At 19.3% G+C, this 22,711-nt stretch overlaps 5 protein-coding genes and 1 non-coding gene across 6 annotated transcripts; 3 read left to right on the forward strand and 3 right to left on the reverse strand.

Moving 5' to 3' along the window:
- Nucleotides 1–2,690: 2,690 nt before the first annotated feature.
- On the forward strand, nt 2,691–4,904 carry PGAL8A_00031300 (peptidyl-prolyl cis-trans isomerase, putative; the record flags this gene model as incomplete). The annotated part of the gene is made up of 1 exon (XM_028674312.1): nt 2,691–4,904. One exon carries the CDS (start codon nt 2,691–2,693, stop codon nt 4,902–4,904), a length of 2,214 nt encoding a protein of 737 aa, XP_028530677.1.
- Nucleotides 4,905–6,916: 2,012 nt separating this feature from the next.
- On the reverse strand, nt 6,917–7,869 carry SIP (stripes inner membrane complex protein, putative; the record flags this gene model as incomplete). The annotated part of the gene is made up of 3 exons (XM_028674313.1): nt 6,917–7,365; nt 7,464–7,569; nt 7,690–7,869. The coding sequence occupies 3 exons, from the start codon at nt 7,867–7,869 to the stop codon at nt 6,917–6,919; spliced, it is 735 nt and encodes a 244-aa protein (XP_028530678.1).
- Nucleotides 7,870–10,315: 2,446 nt separating this feature from the next.
- PGAL8A_00031500 (purine nucleoside phosphorylase, putative) lies at nt 10,316–11,053 on the reverse strand (the record flags this gene model as incomplete). The annotated part of the gene is made up of 1 exon (XM_028674314.1): nt 10,316–11,053. One exon carries the CDS (start codon nt 11,051–11,053, stop codon nt 10,316–10,318), a length of 738 nt encoding a protein of 245 aa, XP_028530679.1.
- A 1,706-nt stretch (nt 11,054–12,759) lies between these two features.
- Nucleotides 12,760–14,061, forward strand: PGAL8A_00031600 (conserved Plasmodium protein, unknown function; the record flags this gene model as incomplete). The annotated part of the gene is made up of 1 exon (XM_028674315.1): nt 12,760–14,061. The coding sequence occupies one exon, from the start codon at nt 12,760–12,762 to the stop codon at nt 14,059–14,061; it is 1,302 nt and encodes a 433-aa protein (XP_028530680.1).
- A 371-nt stretch (nt 14,062–14,432) lies between these two features.
- PGAL8A_00031700 (topoisomerase I, putative) lies at nt 14,433–17,027 on the reverse strand (the record flags this gene model as incomplete). Its single annotated transcript, XM_028674316.1, has 1 exon — nt 14,433–17,027. The coding sequence occupies one exon, from the start codon at nt 17,025–17,027 to the stop codon at nt 14,433–14,435; it is 2,595 nt and encodes an 864-aa protein (XP_028530681.1).
- Nucleotides 17,028–20,811: 3,784 nt separating this feature from the next.
- Nucleotides 20,812–20,891, forward strand: PGAL8A_00031800. Its single transcript has one exon. It is a non-coding gene; the product is annotated as a tRNA-Leu (tRNA).
- Nucleotides 20,892–22,711: the final 1,820 nt, after the last annotated feature.

Genomic DNA, 22,711 nt, shown 5'->3' on the forward strand with positions numbered 1-22,711 from the left:
AAATTTTTTTTTTTTTTTTTTTTTTTTTTTTTTATTAATACTTCAAAATTAGAATATAAAAAAAAAAAAAAAAATAAAAATAATAAAAATAACGCATATTTTAGAATATATACATATATACACGTATAAACAATGAGCACGTATAAAATTTATACTAGATTTATTTCATGGGCAAAAAGTGCTTAAAACGTGTGCAAATAAATTTTTATATTTTTTTTTTTTTTTTTTAGTTTTAACTAAAACAAATAGGTGCAAATATGAAACATTGATTACTATAAAAAAAAAATTTAAATATATATTTAGTTTGATATACTAAAATAACATAAATTGTTAATATAATAAAAAAAAGAAAGAAAAATGTAATTAACTCAAGGAAAATAATACATGTCTTCATGATATATATAGAAAAGTAATAAAATATAATAATTTGGCATAAAAAGTAAAAGTGGGTAAATTATATAATTAAGAAATTTTTTGTTTAAATAACTATAACTATTTTTTATACCAATTCTCGCACTTTTATACACTTATTTTGCATGTATTCATAAAAGAGAAAATTATGCAAAAATATATATATATTAGATTTACAGCATATTTACTAATGAAAAAAATATGCTAGCGTTTTCTTTATATAAAATTCGCATTTAAAAATCCTCTAAAAGTTTATTATTTAGAAAAGATAATAATAAAAAAAAAAAATAAATATATATATATATAATAATAAAATTTTAGCGCAATTAAAAAAAAAAAAAAAAAAAATCCACACAAGTTAGCAAAAATTTTTAAAATACACATAAATAAAAGATAAAAAAATATATTATAAATAAAAATGTAATAAAGATAATAAACTTAATTTTATAAAATTACTGTAAAAATTCAACATCATTAAAATATTAAATTTTTCTTTAATGCATAAATCATTATATATATAAATGTGCATACGTTAAAATACACAAAAGTATATATTTATATAAATGCGAAAATACATTAATTCACCATTAAAATCATACTAGTCATAATTTTTTCTTTATGTAATAAAAATAATAGGCATATCAATTCAAATGAAGCCCTAATAATTTATATATAGATGTAAAAAAATACCATTTTTTTTTTTTTTTTTTTCTTTTTATAAATTTTATTTTAAGCTATAACACAAATGTAAAAACAATATTATATTTATGCATTTATATAATTTTTAATATACTTTATTTGAAAATTGGAAAAATATTTTAAAGCATATTATTCTTTAAAATAAAAAAAAATTATTCACTAGTCGGTGCTTCATAATATGTATTTATAATAAATATTCTTAAAATAATCACCCAATTCATGCACATAAGTATTAATTAAATGAATATTTACAATTTTATTTTATAACATTATACATATGTTTATTTTTATATACTTCTTTTTACACATATATATATATATATAATACTACTTTATATCACTATTTTATCAATCTAAAAGAGTTGAAATAGAACACTTTGTAAAAAAAAAAAAATTATATATTAAAATATAGAAACTATTTAATAATGTAAAGCTTAAATGTCACTGAATCATATTTAATTATTTGTGATAATTCTATTATGTAATTCAATGAAATAAACATTATATAAATTATAAGCATTATCTCATTTCAACGTAAATTTTAAGAGAAGTTAAAAAATATAATCTATTATTCCAAGTTTTATTGAGAACCTTCTACTTATAATAATTCTAAGATTTAGTAAAATGTCTATATAAGTAAATTATTCATTTTTAGTTTTATATAATTTTGTTTTGTTACAATTATATCTTAAGTTTTTAACATAATATTTTGGAATATTATTTAGTTAAATCCTTTCTTATATTTTTATTGAAAAATTTAAATTTCTATAAAATTTATGGTATTATAATTAGATTTAAATGAATAATTTTTAAATAAAAATGGAAATAATTTAGCCGTGTTTAAGAACTGATTTCATGTATCTCTTAGGAATGTGTTGTAAGCTAACAAAATTATGCATATAAAATATTAATTAAAAAAAAAAAAATTTGAAAATAATAATAGATTGAAAACAAAATATTTATTTTAAAATACAGAGATTACTTAATATAATTGATAATGCTTTTTAATTTAAAAAGTAGCTACTTTTTTTTTTCATTATTTCAACACTTTGGCAAACTTAATAAATATTTAAAACCCTTTAAAATATTAATTTAAAGTTATAATAAACATACACTTTCCCAATATTTTGTCAATAAATAAAAAATTTATTTAAAATATTTTGAATATTAAATTTTATTTTTGATTCATTAAAAAATATACCAATTATGCATTATGTTTCAAAAAATTTTTTTTTTTTTTTCTTATGTTATTTTTTTCACTTTAAAATTATTTTTGAGTACATAAATTTGGAAAAAATTTCAATATGAATAACATATATTTTAACTTTTTAAATATATATATAAATCAAATGAATTTGTATATGTTTTAAAGTTTTTCATAAATTTTTCAGGTTTATAAAGGATATTAGTTTATAGAAAACTAGTTATTTCTTTTTTAATTTTTTAAAAAGGAATACTAAAAAAACTTAAATTTTTTTTTTCTAAATTATCATGAAGATATAAATTAGTTCCTAAATATTTTTAAAGAAATTTTCATATATGATGATTTATAATATTCTAAAAGAAAATAATAAAAAAAAATGAATGCGAATGATAATGTTACAAGTAAAAATGAAGAAGAAGAAAAAAATAATATGCATAAAAATGAAGTAATAGAAAATGTAAATAACAAAAATAAAGAAAAAAAAGGAAATAATAATAATGTTTTTCATTCTTTGGATGATGAATCAAGCGATGGAAGCTTTGGTCCAGCTCCTTTAGAGGGAGAAGATAATACTTATGAAGTTGATAATTGTGATAAAAATTCTGAAGATTTAATGAATAACAAAAACTCTTCTATAAATGTAAAAAAAGTAGAAAATGAAAATCGCAAAGAAAAAGAAAAAGAAAAAAAGGAAAGTATTTTAAATAAAAGAAAAGTTATAAAAATAAGCAAAAAGAAGAAAAAAGCTAGAATAAATAATGATATATATCTAAAAAATATTCCAACTAATATGAATTATGAAGTAAGTTATATGCACACAGATACTGTAACTCACGTTATTGTGAGTAATAAAAAAAAATATATAGTAACTGGAAGTGCTAATGGCGTTATAAAATTTTGGTATAAAAATGTAGGATCTATTGAGTTTGTGAAACATTTTAAAATTCATTCAGATGAAATTATTTGTTTGTTTATTTCAGAAGATGAAGAGATATTAGGTAGTTTATCTAAAGATAAAACTTACAAGCAATTTGATATTAGTAGCTTTGATATGAATATAATGATAAAATTAAATTTTTCTCCGAAAACAGGAGAGTTTATTTATTCATCTCTTTTTTCCACATCTGTAAAGGTTGCTATATCTTCAAGTGAAAAATCATGCATATATATTTATAAACCTTTAGAAAGTGATACATGTATTCAAATAATAGATTTTAGTTGTAATATTATTGAAATTATAAAGTACAATAAATTTTACAATTTGTGTGTATTAAGTGATAATAATGGACTAATTGACATTGTTGATGTAACTCATTTTAAATTTCCTAAATATGAACATGATAACGAAAAAAATCAAAAAAATAGTGAAATGAACACTAGTAATTTTAATAAAAGACACAATATAAAGAAACTAGAATTTTCTTTTAAAAGTGAAACAGATTTATATGAGTTATGTAAATATAAGACATATGCAATGTGCATAAGCTTAAGTTCAGATGGTAAATTTATGGCTGTTTTATCAGAAAATTATTTTTTACGAATATATAAGTTTACAACTATGAAATTATATAGGGTTTATGATGAAAGTACAGAAATGTATCTAACAGCTCAAAATGATCCATTAAAAAAAGATTTGCATATGGATAGTTTAGATTTTGGAAAAAGGCTTTTTATTGAGAAAGAGATAAAAAAAAGTATAAAAAATCAAAATATAAAATTGGATATGGTTATTTTTGATGAATCAAATCAATACATAATATATTCTACTTTTATTGGTATAAAAGTTGTTAATTTTATAACCAATCAATTGTGTTACATAATTGGTAAAAATGAAACCAATTTACGATACTTATCCATTTCATTATACCAAAAGATAATACCGGTAAACAAAATTAAAGCAAATATTCATGAATCTCTATATATAAATGAAAAAAACATATCTGATTGTGCTTTATTTTGCACCGTTTATAAAAAATCAAGATTTTACGTTTTTACAAAAAAGACATTAAACGAACATGAATTAGAAGAAAGAGATGTATATAATGAACAACCAACAAAAAATGATTTAAATTCTTTCTTATCAACACCTTTGAAAAACATAGAAAATAGTACCAAAACTCCTAAAAGTGCAATAATTTATACAACTATGGGAGAAATATATATTAATCTTTTTTATAAAGAATGTAAAAAGACGGTACAAAATTTTTCTGTTCATTCCTTAAATGGATATTATAATAATTGCATATTTCATCGAGTCATCAAGCATTTTATGATTCAAACTGGAGACCCCTCAGGAGATGGTACAGGAGGGGAGAGTATCTGGGGAAATGAATTTGAAGATGAATTTTTTGATCATCTTAATCATTCTAAACCATTTATGGTATCAATGGCAAACTGTGGTCCTAATACTAATGGATCTCAATTTTTTATAACTACAGTTCCTTGTCCCTGGCTTGACTTTAAGCATACAGTTTTTGGAATAGTAACTCAAGGGACCAATGTCGTTTTGGATATAGAAAATGTGCGTACTGACAAAAAGGACAAACCTTTAGAAAATATTAAAATTCTAAACATAAAAATTAATCATTAATCTTTCTTTTTTTTAATTGATATATGATGTATTTAAAGTATTTTTAAAAATTGTTCTATATATATCTTTCGTCTAACATACATATATATATAATATATATTTAAAGCATTATGAAATTATTTCAAAATTCATTTCATTTTTTTTTTTTTTTTTTTGTGTGTGTGTGCATGTGCGAATAAAATCCTATTTTTTTTTATTTTTATTTTTCCTTTATTTTGGTAAATCTATACCTTATACAAACATTTTAAAAAATATATTCTAAATCAAATTTTTATTCATTGCAAAACTTTTTAAACTTGTTTTATTTTAAAGGAATTTTTATTAACTCACCATATATACAGGTTACTTTTTATAACATTGAAATTCATTTTCACTAATATATTATTTTTTTTTTTTACTTTTCAACCTTAAGTGTCTAATTAATGATTAGTTTAATAATGCATAAAGAAAATTTTTATATTTTACATGATTTCTCTATTAGCTTTCATTGTGGACTTTTTTTTCAATAATAAATGAATAGTTAACTAATAATGATTACTTTTTTTTTTTTTATAAGAAAATATGCTCTTTGTTAAAAAGGAAACAATTATGTATACATTTTTTATTAGAAAGATTATTCTTAATTACTTAAAAATTAGTATATTGATCAAAATTTTTAATTAATAAAAAAACGAAATGTGGCAATAAAAAAAACATTCAAAAAAAACATTATTTAACGAATTAATTCTTCTTTTAAAATATATAAATCACACATTTATTATTTTTAATCTTGCTATAATATTATATTTATACATACACGTGCAAAAAATATTGCCCTTTTCTAATTTTTAAAAATTATATTTATACTTTTTCCTAATTATAAATAAAATGCATCAAAAAGAAAAATACTCTTGTTATCCAACTTAAACATTTATAAATCATTTTAAATAAATTTAATATTTCCATTTTAAGTTTACACGTAACAGTTTCACTTTCAATAGTTATTTATATGAAATGTGTATAGTGTCTCTCCTTTTTACAAAATTGAATTTTCATTCAAAAAAGCTTCTTATCTTTATTTTTGGAAAAAAAAAATTTTTTATAAAATTTTCAAACTGATTTACACATTTTATTTTTTTTTTCATTTTATAAATTTAAATAATCTATTAATTTGAAAATTTAAATAATGTAAAATATAGACAAAGAACAACTTCCCCTAATGTAAGCGTAAAGAATTTATTTTCCATAAAAATTATTTAATATAGACTCTTTTATCTAAAAGAACTTGAAAATTTTGAAATTTTCCTTATTTTTTAAATATTTTTTATTTAATTAAAATATAAACATTTGATATACATATAAAGAAAAAATGGCATCATTCATATTTTTAATCAAGTAATAACTTATTAAAATTAAAAATAAACACTTTAATGTAAATCAAATTAGTGAAATTAAAATATTTCCATTTCTATCATATGCATATTATTAATAACAAAACAATAATAAATTAAATATATATATATATATGAAATTATAATTTAATGCGTTAGAAAAATTAAGAATAAATAAATCTAGAAACATAAGTTTTTATTATTAAAGCATTTAATTATAAAGTTCCATAATTGCTGAAAATAAAATATAAAATAATATATTTCACTCACAACAAAACAAAGACAACTTTTTTATAACTTCATTTTCATTTAAAATAAGAAATGTAAATATATATAATTAAAATTAACAAAAGTATATGTATATCTGTAAATAATTTTAGGATAATTACTACATTTAATTTAAAATTTTTTATTTAATATAAAACAAAAAATAAAGATACACACAAAAAAAAACGTTTTAAAAAACTAATTACAATCATTATTACTACTAAGTATATAATAAATATATTAATACGCAAAAATAAGCTATTTTTTATTTAAATTAAAACATCACTTTATTAAAAATTAAAATACGGAATTTTTTTTATTTTTAAATAATATTAAAAATAAAAGTATATAAACATAATCAATAAATGCACTTCTCTATCTTTTGAAAAAACAGGAAGATACTGGTTCATTTACTCTTACATAATTACCAGTTCTAGTAGAAATATTAATTGGTGAAGATACACGAGAAATAACTGGTGCCATCATAGGATTTATTGATTTGGGTAATATAGATGAGCTATGTATTGGAGATGGACTTATATATCCTTGCCTCAATGATTTTATTAAGGAATCTCTTTCTTCTTTAAAGCGTCGAACTCTATTTGTAATATCGTTAAAGGTTTGTTGTAATCGAACTTTATGTCCTGGTAACCATCTAGTATTACTAAATTTTTCTACATCATCAAGAGAATTAGCTGATAATGTGCATAATGTTTCCACTGTGTCAAACCCAGCATTAATAAAATGTACAGATATTTCCACAGGAAGTTTTTGATACTTAAAAAATTCCACTACTAGTAGTCTGTCTTGCTCTAAGTCTGGATCTATAATAAAAAAAAAAAAAAAAAATTATATTCATGAAAATTTCAAAACATAAATAGCATTTATTATACGTATGAAAATATTAAAATATTAAAAAGACCTCCATTCCATATAGATTCAAAACCATGTAAATGCTCTGGATAATGCTTACATAAAAAATCAACAATAAAATGTATTACATTACTTGGTTCTCTCTCATCAATTTCCTATAAAAAAGTTAAATACATATAACTTAATTTTTTCTTTTTCTATTCCTTTTTTATTTCTTAACTTTAAATATACAAATACATATAATTCTTAAATATAATTTGTGTTAATATTTTTACTTGAGCTATTCTTGCTAATAATTGTTGAACATTAGACTTTTTACTATAAACGCTTTTTTTATTTAATTTTTTGGAACTTGCATTACTATCTGCATTTGATAATACATCATCATCTATTTTTGACCTTTTATCGGAATTATTCTCCGTTTGTGAATGTGATTCACTAAAAGTTTTTGACATTTTTGAAGTTTATTAATATATATAACATATACATATGCATTAAAATATATTATTTTAATTGAACCTTTTTTCATCTAAATTAAACTAAGAGTTTATGTGTATTAATGTTTTTTTTTTTTTTAAATTTATTAAAATTTTTTAAATATTTTATAATTCTTTTGTTTATGTGTTTTATTTTTTTTTTTTTTTTTTTTTTTTTTTTTTTTTTTTTTTTTTTTTTTTGGTGCATGAATTCCTCCAAAACGTTTAAAAAAAACTGAAAATGGTCTATTATTTTTACTTAATTTCTTGTTTGTTCAGAACATTTATGTTTCTGTTTTTTTTTTTTAAATCTGTAAGTAAATTTACATTTCAAAATTAAATAGCTATATAGACTTCTCATAAAAAACATCAGATAAAAAAAAATTCCTTTTTTGATGTTTCTCAGCTATTATTTTTTAATTTATAATATTTAAAATAAACAAATCCTTCCAAGTGCCACTTTTGTGGCGCTATTAGATGAGTAATCAACGATTACACATAAGAAGTTTCACATGAAAAATATATTAATATTTACGTATTATTAGAAATTCTGTTTTAATGTAATATAAGTGTAAAATCATTATTTACGAAGAAGTTGTAAATTAAATATAAATTTTTTTTATTTGATTAATTTAATACTATTTTACATTGCTAATATTATTGAAAACAATTATGTTCCAAAGAATCTTTTAATAATTATTAATAAAGTGAAAATACATTAAATATCCTTTTACTTAACTGTTAATACAAAAAAATTCCAAAAAAGTAATTCATAAATTATTGAATTCTAAATAATTTTTATATGGTGAACGTAGAAAGTAAATTAATGGCAAAAAACATAAAAATCACATCGAGCAACTTAATTTTTTAGTATGTATATCTAAATCTATAAGTAAATATATATTTTTTTTTTTTGTAATTTTACGTAATTTCTATTTTTTGATATTTTAATTAAAGGTTTTTTAAAAAGGGTATAAAAACTGAAATTATTAATAAAAGATATGTGAAAATAAATGAGTTAATTTACACATTAAAACATAATTCTATAGTAATTTCCTTGAACCTTTCTTTATTTTTTCATAGATAAAAACAGTATTATTCTCTTAACTAGAACAATTTATACTTTTAAAAAATATGAAAAATTCAACTAAGATAATATATATACAGCTTTATAACATTTAAGTACAAATACTACTTAGACTTAATTTAACACATTTTAAAATGAAAAAATACATCATCTGTTTAATGCTTTCAATGAACTACTACTTTGGCAAATTTTGCAAATCTCTACATTTACTTGTTTGAAATTTTATTAAAATTTATTTTTATAAGGTACTTACATCCTACAAAAAAATAATATAAAATAAATCAAATTAATACTTAAATATGTCCTCATATATTATAAAACAAAATAATGAGAAAATTCTCCTAGTACACAAAATAAAAACTTAATTCTTAAAAAAATCCTCAATATTATTATACAAATATAAAATATGTAATTTTAATGATTTTTCTTTTATTGTTAATTAGTGTATTATGTAAACATTTTGTTTTCCTCTTAACTAAATTAAAAATGTAAATATGATAAAAATGATTATCAATAAAAAATTTAATGTGTATTCAAATTCTGTGAAATTGTTAAAAATTTTGTAATAACTATTGAATGATGTTTCGTTGCACATATGTAAAAACGAAACTTTTCTAAATAACTAAATATTTTTTTTTTCTTCATAAAACGCAAATAACTCTTTACTTATTATGTATATAATTATTATTTTTACGTGATAATCCTTACCATTAACCTTTTTAAGAGAGATTTTTTAAATAAATTATATTTATTAAATTAAGAGAATATATATATTTTTTTTTTACTATAAATATGAATATATTCTTAAGTATATTTTTTATTTTGAAAATTTAATTACACAATCTAAAATGTTACATTTCAATGTGTTAAAAAAAAAAAAAAAAAAATTGAAAATTTTTTATTCTTTTCTTTAAAAATAACAAGCATATATAGTTAAAATATTTACCAAATAGCAAAACAAAAAGAAAAAATTTATATGCTTATTAAAAAGTAAAAGAGACAAAAAAAAACAATAGTATTAAAAAATTGAGTATATATTTAGCTAAATTCATATATATATAAATATATTATATATATATATAAAAGAACTTTTTCTTACTATTTAAACATAATACTTTGTATTATTAAAATAATACAGTAGTAAATAAGTAATAACTTATATATATGTATAACAGTATTTTTGTTATACATATATACTATTTTGTATTAGTAAAAAAAAAAAATTACTATAGTAAATGCATTTAGCTAAATATATACATTTATGCATATGAATACATTTTCATCTGCATATATATGTTATAATAATATAAAACATTGTTTTTTATTTCCTCTTTTCTTTCATTTATATTTTGCAGCCAAACGTGCACAGGCATTTAGAGAAATTATAATCATATTTTTTAATTTCTCTGGGTTTAATACAGGGTCAAAATTTCCCTCATCCCATTTAAGTGGGGAACCATCAACAATAAAAATTCCTCCTACTTTTACTTTTTTCAAACTTCCAATAACCATAACAGTTGCTAATTCCATATCATTAATAGCCACATGAGCCTTTGAATATAATTCTAATTGATTTGGAATTAATGAATGCTTATAGTATAAATCTGAAGTTAAACACATTCCTGTAAAAATATGTTCATTTAGTTCATTTGCACATTTTAGTAATGTATCATAAACTTCAAAATCAGCAACAGCTGGAAAGTCTGCATTTATTATCAAATGGGAAAGTCTATCTTCTCTAATAGCTGCGTGACAAACACAAATATCACCTCTTTTCATTTCATGTGGTTGAAGAGTTCCACAAGAACCTGCTCTAATTAATACTTTAACACCAATATTAATTAATTCTTCTACACATATTGCACAACCAGCAGAACCAACTCCATGGCTTACACATAAAAATTTCTGACCTTTATAATGACATTCAGCACTTTTATATTCTCGGTGATAAGCCAAATCTACGTAAGAATCACATAATAACTTTACTTTATCAACTCTTTCAGGATCACCAACAATTAAAGCTACTGAACAATAATTCTTTTTTGATAACTTTATATGCCTTTCGACTTCTTCCATTTTATAAAATTTTTTTAAAGATAAATTCAAAAAATATTAACTTTATAAAAAATATATTTTTAAAAAAAATATAAAAAATTTATTTAAAAAAAAAATTTAATTGTTTTTATAATTAAGAAAAAATTCTTAAAAAATTTCTCTTTCAGTATTTTAATGGAAAATAAAGATGCATGAATGAAGGATATAATATATTACAATTTTAATCATTAAAATAAGTAAAATGTTTATCATATAATTTTATTTGAAACTATGAAAATTAATTTTTTATATTAGTGCACAATTTATAAAATTTAAAAATATAACAAAAATAAATGTAAAAGAATATTTTTATTTAATATACGGATGGTAAAAATATACAAGAAATAAAACGTCCTATTTTTTTTTTTTTTTTTATTCGAATAAAAAAAAAATAAAAAATAATTTTTATTTTGGAATACGAAGTACCATGCGTTATAAGTATACCTTTTAAATGTATATATATATTAGAGAATTTCCCTTCGTCACCGAAAAGTTGTTAAAATTCAACACATCTGTTTTATGTAAATAAAACTGAAATATACAGAAATTTTCAATTCATTTAAAATCTTTAATGAATTTTCATAAAATAGAAATTCGTAATATCATTTTTTTATATATATATAAAATTAAAATGCTTAATATTCATAGAATATTTAATACAATTCAATTTTTCATTTTATAATAAAAGATTTTTTTATATATAAAAAACATGCATATTAAGTTAATCCCCTTTAATATTATATTATTATATATTTGAATTTTATGGAAATATTTTTTTTTTTCTTCTCTATTAACTTACTTAAAAATGAACTTATATTTGTAATAACTAAAAACGCCTTTTATTAAAATGAAATAAACTAATAACCCTGATAATTTATTTGTAAAAATATCATTTTATAATTTTTCCACGATTTTCATTTATAATTTAAAACAATATTATACTTTAAAGGAAAAAAATTTTTAAAAGGATAAAACATTTAACGACAAATATTCAATTACAATTTTGTACACGAATTACTCTTAGCTTAAAATTAAACATACTATGAGAATAATTTTTATATATAATTTATTTGATGATTTTTTTAAAAATTATATTTTGTTCTTAAATTTTAAAGTTCCAAATATTTTTATGAACAGTTATTATATTTAAAAAAAGATAAAAAAAAAAAAAAAAAAAAAATAAGGAAAAATTCCTTAACACAATTGTTTTTTTTATTAAATGTACAATGAAAATTTCAAATATGATCATTAAAAGCACTCTCTAATTATAAATGAAACATATTCTTTTTATATATTAAATTACTCCTTTTTAATAATTTTTCATCGAATAATATAATGTATTAGATACAGCATCTCATAAAAATTATATTAAATTATATCAATTTTAAGAAAAAAAAAATTAACAAATGATGTTGTATGGATGAATAATAAATAACTTTTCTATTTTATTTTAAAGAATCCTTCTATCATATAATATTACATTTTCTTAATATTAGTATTTTCAACTTTTCTAAGATTGTATATTCATGTAAAAATTTATTGTAAAAGTTAATTTATAAAAAAACTGTAAATTTTTAAAAATGATTCATTTACCTTATTTTGTATCCACACTTTTTTGTTAAAATTCAAATTTTTTTTTTTTTAAATATATAAAAATATTCAAAAAAGAAAAACTGAAAACAATAAATATGTATATAGGGGTACTATCTGATGAAATTGATGATAATTTTGATTTAAAAAATGATTCTAAATTTGGAGGTGATCCGTTGTGGTTATGTGGAAAAGAACCAGCAAATATACACTTAAAATGTACCATATGTAAAAAAGACTTAATATTTTTATTTCAATTATCAACATCATATGATGAATACATAAGAATAATATATATATTTTGTTGTGTGAATAGCACTAAATGTAACATGGATAAAAGAAATTGGGTTTGTATTAAAGCAAAAAAAAAGTTATTAGATAACTCAGAATATAAGAAAATAGAAGATAAAAATGGTTTAAATATGCATGAAGTGTGTTCAGATAAAAATATAAAAATCAACAGGTATTGCTCTACATCTTCAAAAAAGATTGAAGATAATGGAAAAACTACTTTTAGTTTCTCTGGTGAAAATACTGAAAAGGAAGATGTGTTTCAAGAAAAAATAATTTGTAGAAAAGAAAAACTAATTGATTGGAATTCCTTATTTTCAAAAAGTGTCAAAGATGAAAAGTCAAATATTCCTCTTTTTAATTATTCCATAAATAAAAGTCTAAACTACGTAAATCAGAAAAATGAAAACAATCATAATATAAACTCTAATAATATCAATACATATGAAACATACTATGATAAATCGTACGACTTAATAAATTCCAAGATTACATTTGACAACAAAAAAGAACTAAATAAATGCTATAAAATGAATCATGAAAATGTAAATATTATACCAAGCAATGATTCTAAACTTCCCAGCTATTATATATATTTAGTAGAAGATGATGAAGAATATGATAAAGACTATTTATATGAAAAAGCAAAGAAAATGTATGAGATGTATGAACATAATAAACACATTTTAGAACATGAAGAATGTAATAATGAAGGAAATGATGACATAGATAATAATGAAGAAAGTTTTGAAAACGATTTTAATGGATGCATAAAATTTTATTCATATTTAAGTAAAAATTATAATCAAATTTTAAGATATTCATACAAAGGTAAATTTTTATATATGCATAAACAAACAAAGAATTACTTAAAAGGTAAAAATATGTTGTGTGCACATTGCAAAAGCAAGTTAGTGTTTGAGTTACAATTTTTTTCTACTTTTATATACCAGATAGAAAAAAAACTTCAAAATAAAGAGAATAATGTTTTAAAAAATATTATAAATAATTTTAGTGTAGGAAACGTAATAATATTTTCTTGTGAAATGGATTGTGTTAGTATCGATGATATATATTCATATGAGCATATTGAACTTGAAATTTTTTAGATATAAAAGAAAAATTTCCTTTTTATATTAAAATTTGTCTAATTAAAAAAAAATGTAAACATAAATAATAAAACATACTTGTAATTATTTTTTTTCTTAATTTAAAAATATATATATAAATATACGGAAATTTTAAAATTATATAAATATAAATTAAATATTCATACAAAAAGAGCAAGCATATTTATGGAAAAGTGTAACACCATCATAATTACAAATGCATAAAAAAAAAAAAAAATTTTCATACATATTTTTTTTTAACAATTCCTAGTATGTATGATACAAGGAAAATTTTGCAATTTTTACGTTATATAGATTTTGCGATTAATTTTTTTTCTTTATCTTTTAAAACATAATATTTAAAACTTTTTTTAAAAACAGAAATTTTTTGTAGCAAACATTGCCCATGGAAACTTAAGTCTTAAGCTTCTATTAAATATTTTTTCTATTGGTATTTCAAATTTTTTACAAAAAGCAACAGTTATTCTTGGATCCATATAATTTATTTTAGAAGTTCCTAAAGCAATAGTTTTATTATCATCTCTTACTTTCATTTGATTTTGTAATAATTCTACTTTTTTTATAAGAGCAATTAACTTTTTTTTACAAGATTCTTCTTTCATATTATCTTTTACTTTATTTGGTCTTAAAGTTCCATCTAAAGTAACAACCTTAGAAACAAAAACGAATTTTTTATCTTTACTCTTTTTTAAATGTTGCAGGTATTTTTTATATTCCTTTATATCTTCATTATAAACTTCTATCTGTTTTTTTATTTTCGACATTGCTGTATCATGTTGTTTTGGAATACTTCTCTGATGATTACATAAAATAGCAACTTCTCTATTAGCATTATTGAAAAAGTTAATAAGTTCATTAACATTAGAAACATCCACTTCTATTGGAGAATTCTTATCTTCTATATTGTTATCCTTTAGTAAATTATTAGATGTGTTCTCATTATTTTCCTTTTCTTCATTGTTTTTATTTTTTTCATTTAACGTTGAATCACTAATATCACTTAGTATACTTAGTGAAGAAGTTCTTTGCCCTAATTTCCTCTTTTTCTTTTTGTGTAAATCAGTATCACATGAATATAATGAATATTTTGATTTCCCATTTGTTTCTTTTATTCTTTTTAATTGCTGATCAAGAGTATACGAAGCATTGTATGTACGAAAAACTTTTGCTGATAATGTTGGCATAATTTCTTTCAAATACTCATTTAATTTTGAGCAATTAATCTGATCAAATACTCCTTCATCCTTATTTTTATTTTTGCAGAATGTTATTATATTAATATATGCTTGCTTATCAATTTTTACAGTGTTAAAATATCGAATACTATCTTTTCCCAAAAAATCCAATGTTATAAAGCAATCTTCTGCTTTAATATCATCCAATGTTTTCGGTAATGGCTTCTTATTGGATTTATTATCACTCGAGTCATTTTTGCTTTCATTTTTAATTGGTACATCATGAGCAAAACTGATATGCTCAACTCTTAAACTACAACAACCTACAGTATCCGCTTCTTCATCTATATCTTTTTCACCCCCTACTCTTAAAGCCAAAAAATCTATTAAATAAACTGCTGTACCCAATTGCTTATCAACAATATTTTTATTGCTCATTTTATTTCTATAATCTTCTCTAATTTTGTGAACACAAGATTTCAGCTTTCTTGCATTTTCATACTTTAGAAGATCTTTATAGCCTTTAAATTTGGATTGAGCTGATAAAAATGTATATTTAATTTGATCGTTAATACTGTCTTTGTAATATGCTAGCCACGTCACTTTATTATCGTGGTAAGTATCTCCCCAATTATGCCCACACATATTATCGTAAAGTCGCGGAACAGGAGCATCTTTACTCACATTAATTACTACATCTTCTGGAAAAATTCTTTTTTTTAATAAACCTTGTTTAGGATGTTCTCCTCTACCCCTGAATAAACCAGGTGGCTCAGCTTTGTTACTTGAAATTTTTTCACGAATCCAATCAACTAGTGCATATGTGTATGGTAATTCCTTTTCCATTCTTATTTTTTTTTCTTCCTCCTTTTCTTCTTTTGTTCTATTTAATTTTTCCTCCCTTAATTTAACTAAGTGATCTTTAATTGGCATAAAGTCTATAAATTTAAAATTTGATATATCTCCTTTTTTAAGTTTATTCTCATTTTCTTGTCTTATAATATTATCTTTCTCCAGACTATTTATAAAAGTTTTAAAAAAATTTAATATAAATTTTTCTTTTGTACAATAATCACTACCAATGACACTACACCAATATGTAGCTAATTCTTCTGCTTTTGCATTTAATTCTGTTTTGATACTTTTATAAAAAATAGGAATATTATGCTGCACATATGGAGGTGAAAATATAATTCCTCTATGTTCTAAATATTGCCACTGTGTATCAGTTTGATCATCTATTTTTTCCCACCATCTATTTATTGGTTCAAAATTTTCTTCAGACTTTTTAAGCAACTTTTTTGGTTTTTTATTTGTCTCTTTTTTTATTTTGCATACTTGTTTTTTTTCATCTTTTATTAATTTACACTTTTCATCATTTTTTTCTTCCTTGACATTTATTTTATTTTTTTCTAATTTATCCTTTTCGTTGTTTCTATTGTCATCATTAAATTTTGAATTCTCATTATTTTCACCAATAGAATTAAATTTATTATCTTTTTTATTAATTATACTTTCACCAGAATAATCACAAACATCATTTTTTTCATGTTTTAATTCAATTTTCTCAATACAACCATTATTCTCCTCATTTATATTTATTTTGTTATTGATATTAACTCCTTTTTCACAATTAGCTTCAATTTGGATGTCCTTTAATTGTTCAGAGTCGTTTAATTTGTAATCACATGAATTTTTCTTAATTTGATTAATTAATATTTCATCGTCTGAAGTGTTGTCATTTCTTTCGTTATTTTCATTTATTTCCATTTTATGAAAAAAACAATAATTAAAATTATAAATAAGTTTAAAGGAAAATTTTTAATAATACAATTATCAAAACTTTCAAACAGCTATTTTATTCAAGGTGAATAATTTTCTTTATCCTTCATATGTTTCCATAAATTTTTACAAATACAAAAAAAAAAAAACAATACAAAAATAATATACTATTTCTAAATACTTAAAAATAGCTCATCGAATAAAAAGAAAGTGTTATGAATAAAATTTTAATTGAAAATTTCAATATTAGTTTATAATTTATTGCATAAAAAAGAGGAGTAAAAAGGAATTAAAAGATACTGAGAAAAAATTGTTATAAATAGTTACATTCCATCCATTATTTTTCTTTTATTTTTTTTCTTCTTTTTTTCCCAATATGTGTTAATCTTCTTTAAATGTAAATTTATAAATAAAAAAAAATTGTATTTTTTTTTTTGAATTTATTTGAAATATAATTCCATTATTTTTAATAAATGAAAACAAAACAATATATATATTTATATATAAAAAAATGAAAGAAAAAAATCTTCAAAATTAAGTATTTTTCTTTTATTAGTTCATGTTACGTAAAAAAATAAAATCTTAAATTATTTATTTGCTTTTTTTTATTGGCACAATAAAAAAAAATATATAATAAAAATAAAATAAAATGATATAAAAATATAATAAAAAAAAGTTCAGTTAAAAATGATATTATCTTTTTATTTAAAAGGTGAAATGTGTAATTTTTAAAAATTTTTTTACTAATGAATTTAATTTTAAAACCTCTTTCCAAATTTAATATAAAGTTTTTCAAATAATTGTCTTCTAAAATAATTTTAGTAGTATGTTTTATTTTATTTCGTTTTCTATATAATTAATTCAAAATTTGCATAAGGAAACAATAAAATTCTAAATAATAATTACAAATAATTTCATATAAAAAAATGAAAAAAGAAAATTGTCAGAAACAAGATGCCATAAAATATATAACAGGAAATTAAATATGTTAAATATAATTAACGAATTTTATTATCAACACCCTTATTTTATTTATTTTATTTTAAACTATATACACACTTATATTCCACATTTAAAAAAATATCGTATATTTGTTTTTTTTAGTGTTCATATTTTCTTTTTTTTTTTTTTTTGTATTTTTACAAAATCGTAAATATAACAAAAAAAAAAATGATGCACACTGCGCATGATAATATATAAAACTTTTTAAATGTTATATGAATTATAATTTAGTAATGAACGCGAAATATTTTTTTTTTTATTATTCTGCAAAATTTCTTTTAACATTAGTATTTTTGTTTATGATTTGTACATTTCTTGTAACTTTTTTTTTATTTTTCTTAACAAAATTTAGGTTGTAAGTTGTTATTAAAAAATTTTTATAAACAATGATGTTTTGAAATAAGTAAAACTCTAAGAAAAATTTTTAAAAAAATTTTAAAATTAAATGAAACTTTTGATTAAGAATAAACTTTTATAATATATTCAGAATATATTTTTAATCTTTTCTCTAATTAAAAATATTTTATATTTTTATTAAATGATTGCAAAAATATAGTTTTTGCAACCTTCATTTATATGCAAATTTTCCCATTTCTATTTTACAAATACATTATTTTCACTTCACACTGATATTTAATAAAATAGAATATAGAAAATATCAATTACATATTATATATATATAAGGGCAAGTTTTTTTATTTCAAAATACTCGGATATACATATTAGTTTTTTCCCTTATTCTAGAAATCATTTACGATATTTCAAATGTAAATATATTAAAATATGAAATACTATATTCGTTATTTTTAATAGAAATAACACATGTTTATACTCGTGAATAATGTTTAAAATGGTATTAATAGATTTTTTTTCTTACAATAATTTTAAAATTTTATGAATAATAAATTATCTTTAAACAAATTATCTTCTTTAAAATGTCTTTAAAAAATAACTAAAAAAATAACGTGAAATTATAAAATAGTAATAATTTTAAAGACTATATAAAAAATATATTAACAAAATTTTTCATATCATTCACCTCATTCTTAGCTCATGTTCTTATATATATATATGTACTGTCTGAGAACATTTAATTTTACTATAGAAATAGAATAATATATAGTTAAATAAAGATGTTTCTATAAAAAACTATTGGAGCATATAAAATATTTAATATATAAAGATACCATTCCATATTAATTAATCATGTTTTTTAACATTAATACTTGTTTTACTTTTAGACATATTTTTTATATTTTAGAAAATTAAAATTATAATACATTTTTCCGAAAGGAAAAAAAATTACATGAAATAATATATAAAAAACAAAATAAAATATTTTTTTTTTACATATTCAACTATAAGTTTAATAACCTTCAATGATTTACAAAAAAAAAAATATTTTTACTTCTATATAATTATAGATATTATAATAAATATATTACAATAATTTCTTTCAACAATATATATGCATATAAATTTTAGTAAATGAAGTAAAAACAATATTTATTATTTTGATTAATTTATAGATAATATTACTTAAAAATTTTTAAAAATGAAATTAATGAATTTATGAATAAAAAAAATTTGAGCTAATAAAATATTAATTCTTTTTTTCTGTTAAAAAGGCAATTTATGATTTTAAATTTTATCACATAATAGCATCAACTATTTATGTATTATATTGTAAGAACAAACTTGAAATTTAATTTAAAATATATAAATATACGATTTTAATATAATAATTAATGTAAATTGGTGTTTTAACATGACTTTCTCAAATTATAGAAAACACTTTATTTTTGTTTAAAAAATTGTTTTGTAAATAAATTTAGAACTTTTTTTGAAGTATGCCTCTTTAGGAAAAGCCTCTTAGAAAAAAAAAATTTTAAAAGAATTACAAGTATATTTTTTTTTATATATTTAAGGAAATATTTTTTTGTGTAAATATATTTATTACTTATCAACATAAAAATTTGTTCATATAAATCATGCTTAAGTAGAACATGTACTTGTCCTTCTTGTATTAAATATTATACATGTTATTTTCTTTTTCCTTATAAATAAATAGAAACTTTTAATTTTAAAAAAAAAATTTACATTTTTTGAGAAAATTAAAAAATAAATGATTAAAAAAAAAATTAACTTCAAAAATATGTTTTTAAACTCTTCCTTTATGTAAAAATTTTTATTAAATATGGTAATTTTAGGGTATATTAGCACTTGCAATACTTATTTCGCTAATGATTTTATAAGATACATCTTTTTCTTTTCATTTATTATATTTAATTAAAACCTAAGAAAATTTAAATTTTTGAGCTTAAATATTACACCATTTTCATTTTGTGAAACACTTTTATAATTAACTGAATAAAATATTAAATAGTATTTATAAATCTTTTTTGATGGAAAAATTTTTTTTGCTTCCAAAATAATGCGAAAATACAAAAATAAAAAATATATTTTTCGATTATTTTTTGTCATTTAAATTATTGTGAACATACATTTTTATTCAAAAACATTTTATTTAAATAAATATAAACAATATATTCTTAATTTTATAAAATATAAATATCTTGAATAATTTAAAAATAATCATTTCTTAATACTGTAATAAACATAGAAAACATAAGTAAAATAGAAATATATATATAATAATGTTTAATAAAACATTTACTGTAACAAAAAAGAATTCAGTAATTATGCAATTATTTTATATAATAAAATGTTGTATTTCATTGTTTCTATTTTTTGGAATAAATTTTACGATGTCAGGATGGCCGAGTGGTCTAAGGCGCAGCGTTTAGGCCGCTGTCCGAAAGGGCGTGGGTTCGAACCCCACTCCTGACAACAACATAGTGTATTAATGCTAATTTATATAGTTTATACTTAATAAATTAAAATCAATAATTTGTTCTTTTTAGGATAAAATAAAAATTTTAAAATTATTTTATGCTACATGATTTTTAGTAAGACTTATCAAATAAAAACACAGTAAAAATAATTCTTTCTATCCCTTTATTATTACTTTAAATAAAATTTACATTTATAATTTTAATATAACATAATTTTTTTCATTTCTTCTATTTATAAATATAATTTTAACAAGAAAATATACTTTCTATTATCATAATATTATAATATAATTTATTTTATCATTATTAAATATTAAAAAATAATTATTAGAAACATAATTATTTTGAAAATACTGTCAAGACATTTTATAAATAATAAAAAAAAATAATTTGCAAACTCTTTAAATTCTTTTTTTTTTGAAAAAAATTTACATAATTCTAGAATCATATATAGAGCAGTTGAATACTTAATAAAAATGTTATATAAACCGGACTTAATAAAATATTATTATATATTATTATATTTATCCTATTATAATAATTGTTTTTTTTAAGTTCCCTTGAACTTATCTTTGAATATTTTTATATTATACATTAAGTGATAAAAATAAATACTCCTTCAATAAAATATTGAATTAAATTAATAACTCTGTTAAAATAATATTTTTATTTTCTTTAAACTATAATAACCAAAAATTTATAATATATTTATAATGTGAAAAACTACTTAAGCTTCAGTTTAACTCATTTTACTTCATTGCATTGAGTAAATTGGATCCAATATGTTTATTGATTATCCTAACAGAACTTTTTAGATATTAAATTTATAGTGTATAAGAAAAGGATTTATAAAAATTTGGTGTCACTTCTATCTAGAGTATAACTACATCCAAGCAAAATTTTGTTTTTCAAAATTTTTATTTCTTTTTCCTTCAAATCTTTCGTAGAAATAAACTATAATTCATTTCTACAGTTTTTCATATATTTTAAAAAATATGCCTAAAGCATAATATATTTTTTATTACATTTATTGACCTTTTCATCAAGTACTAATCTTATAGTTCTATTTAAATATGTAAAAACATCAGAAAAAAAAAATCTCTAATAAAAATTCAATGTTTTTCTAAGACAATATTTAAAAAAAACATACCTTTTCATTACTTAAATTTAATCCAATTACAGTATAAATGTGGAATTTATTTCATAACAAAATTTTTTACGATCTTCCAGACGAAAATACAGAAATTTTATGCTTTCAAAAGAAACAAAATACCTATATAATCTGTGATAAAGTGTAAAATGAAATAAAATATAAGATGTAAAAATTTTAAAATATGCAATAATATATAATATAATATTAACATTTATGTTTTATAATTTTATTCTTTAATACATTAAATAGTATTTTCCTAGTCCTTTTTCGTTAAGACATCAAAAGTTGTATTTCAGATTTAAATGATATATTATTTTAGGTAAATTTATATGGATTGGTTTATAATACTAACCATAAATCCAAATTTATTTTTTCTTTCTCTATTATTGTTCTACTTATCTAAAGGCTTAACGATATTCAAATGTTTTATTCTTACGTTATAATTTTTAAATACTATTTTAGTATCTTTATTGTATAAAAAGATAAGATACGTAATAAAAAATGTATTAATAATTGCTTTAATGAAAATATATTTATTTCTTTTTGAGTTCTCAAAAAATTAAGTTGATCATTCCTTTTTATAATGTACAAATTATGAAAGATTAAAATCATGGTGATTTTTGCAGTAACAATATAAAAAAAAAAAATTAATAATGCTTTTT

This window comes from Plasmodium gallinaceum (genome assembly GCF_900005855.1).
Source record: "Plasmodium gallinaceum strain 8A genome assembly, contig: PGAL8A_v1_21, whole genome shotgun sequence".
In the NCBI taxonomy this organism is placed as follows: domain Eukaryota; phylum Apicomplexa; class Aconoidasida; order Haemosporida; family Plasmodiidae; genus Plasmodium; species Plasmodium gallinaceum.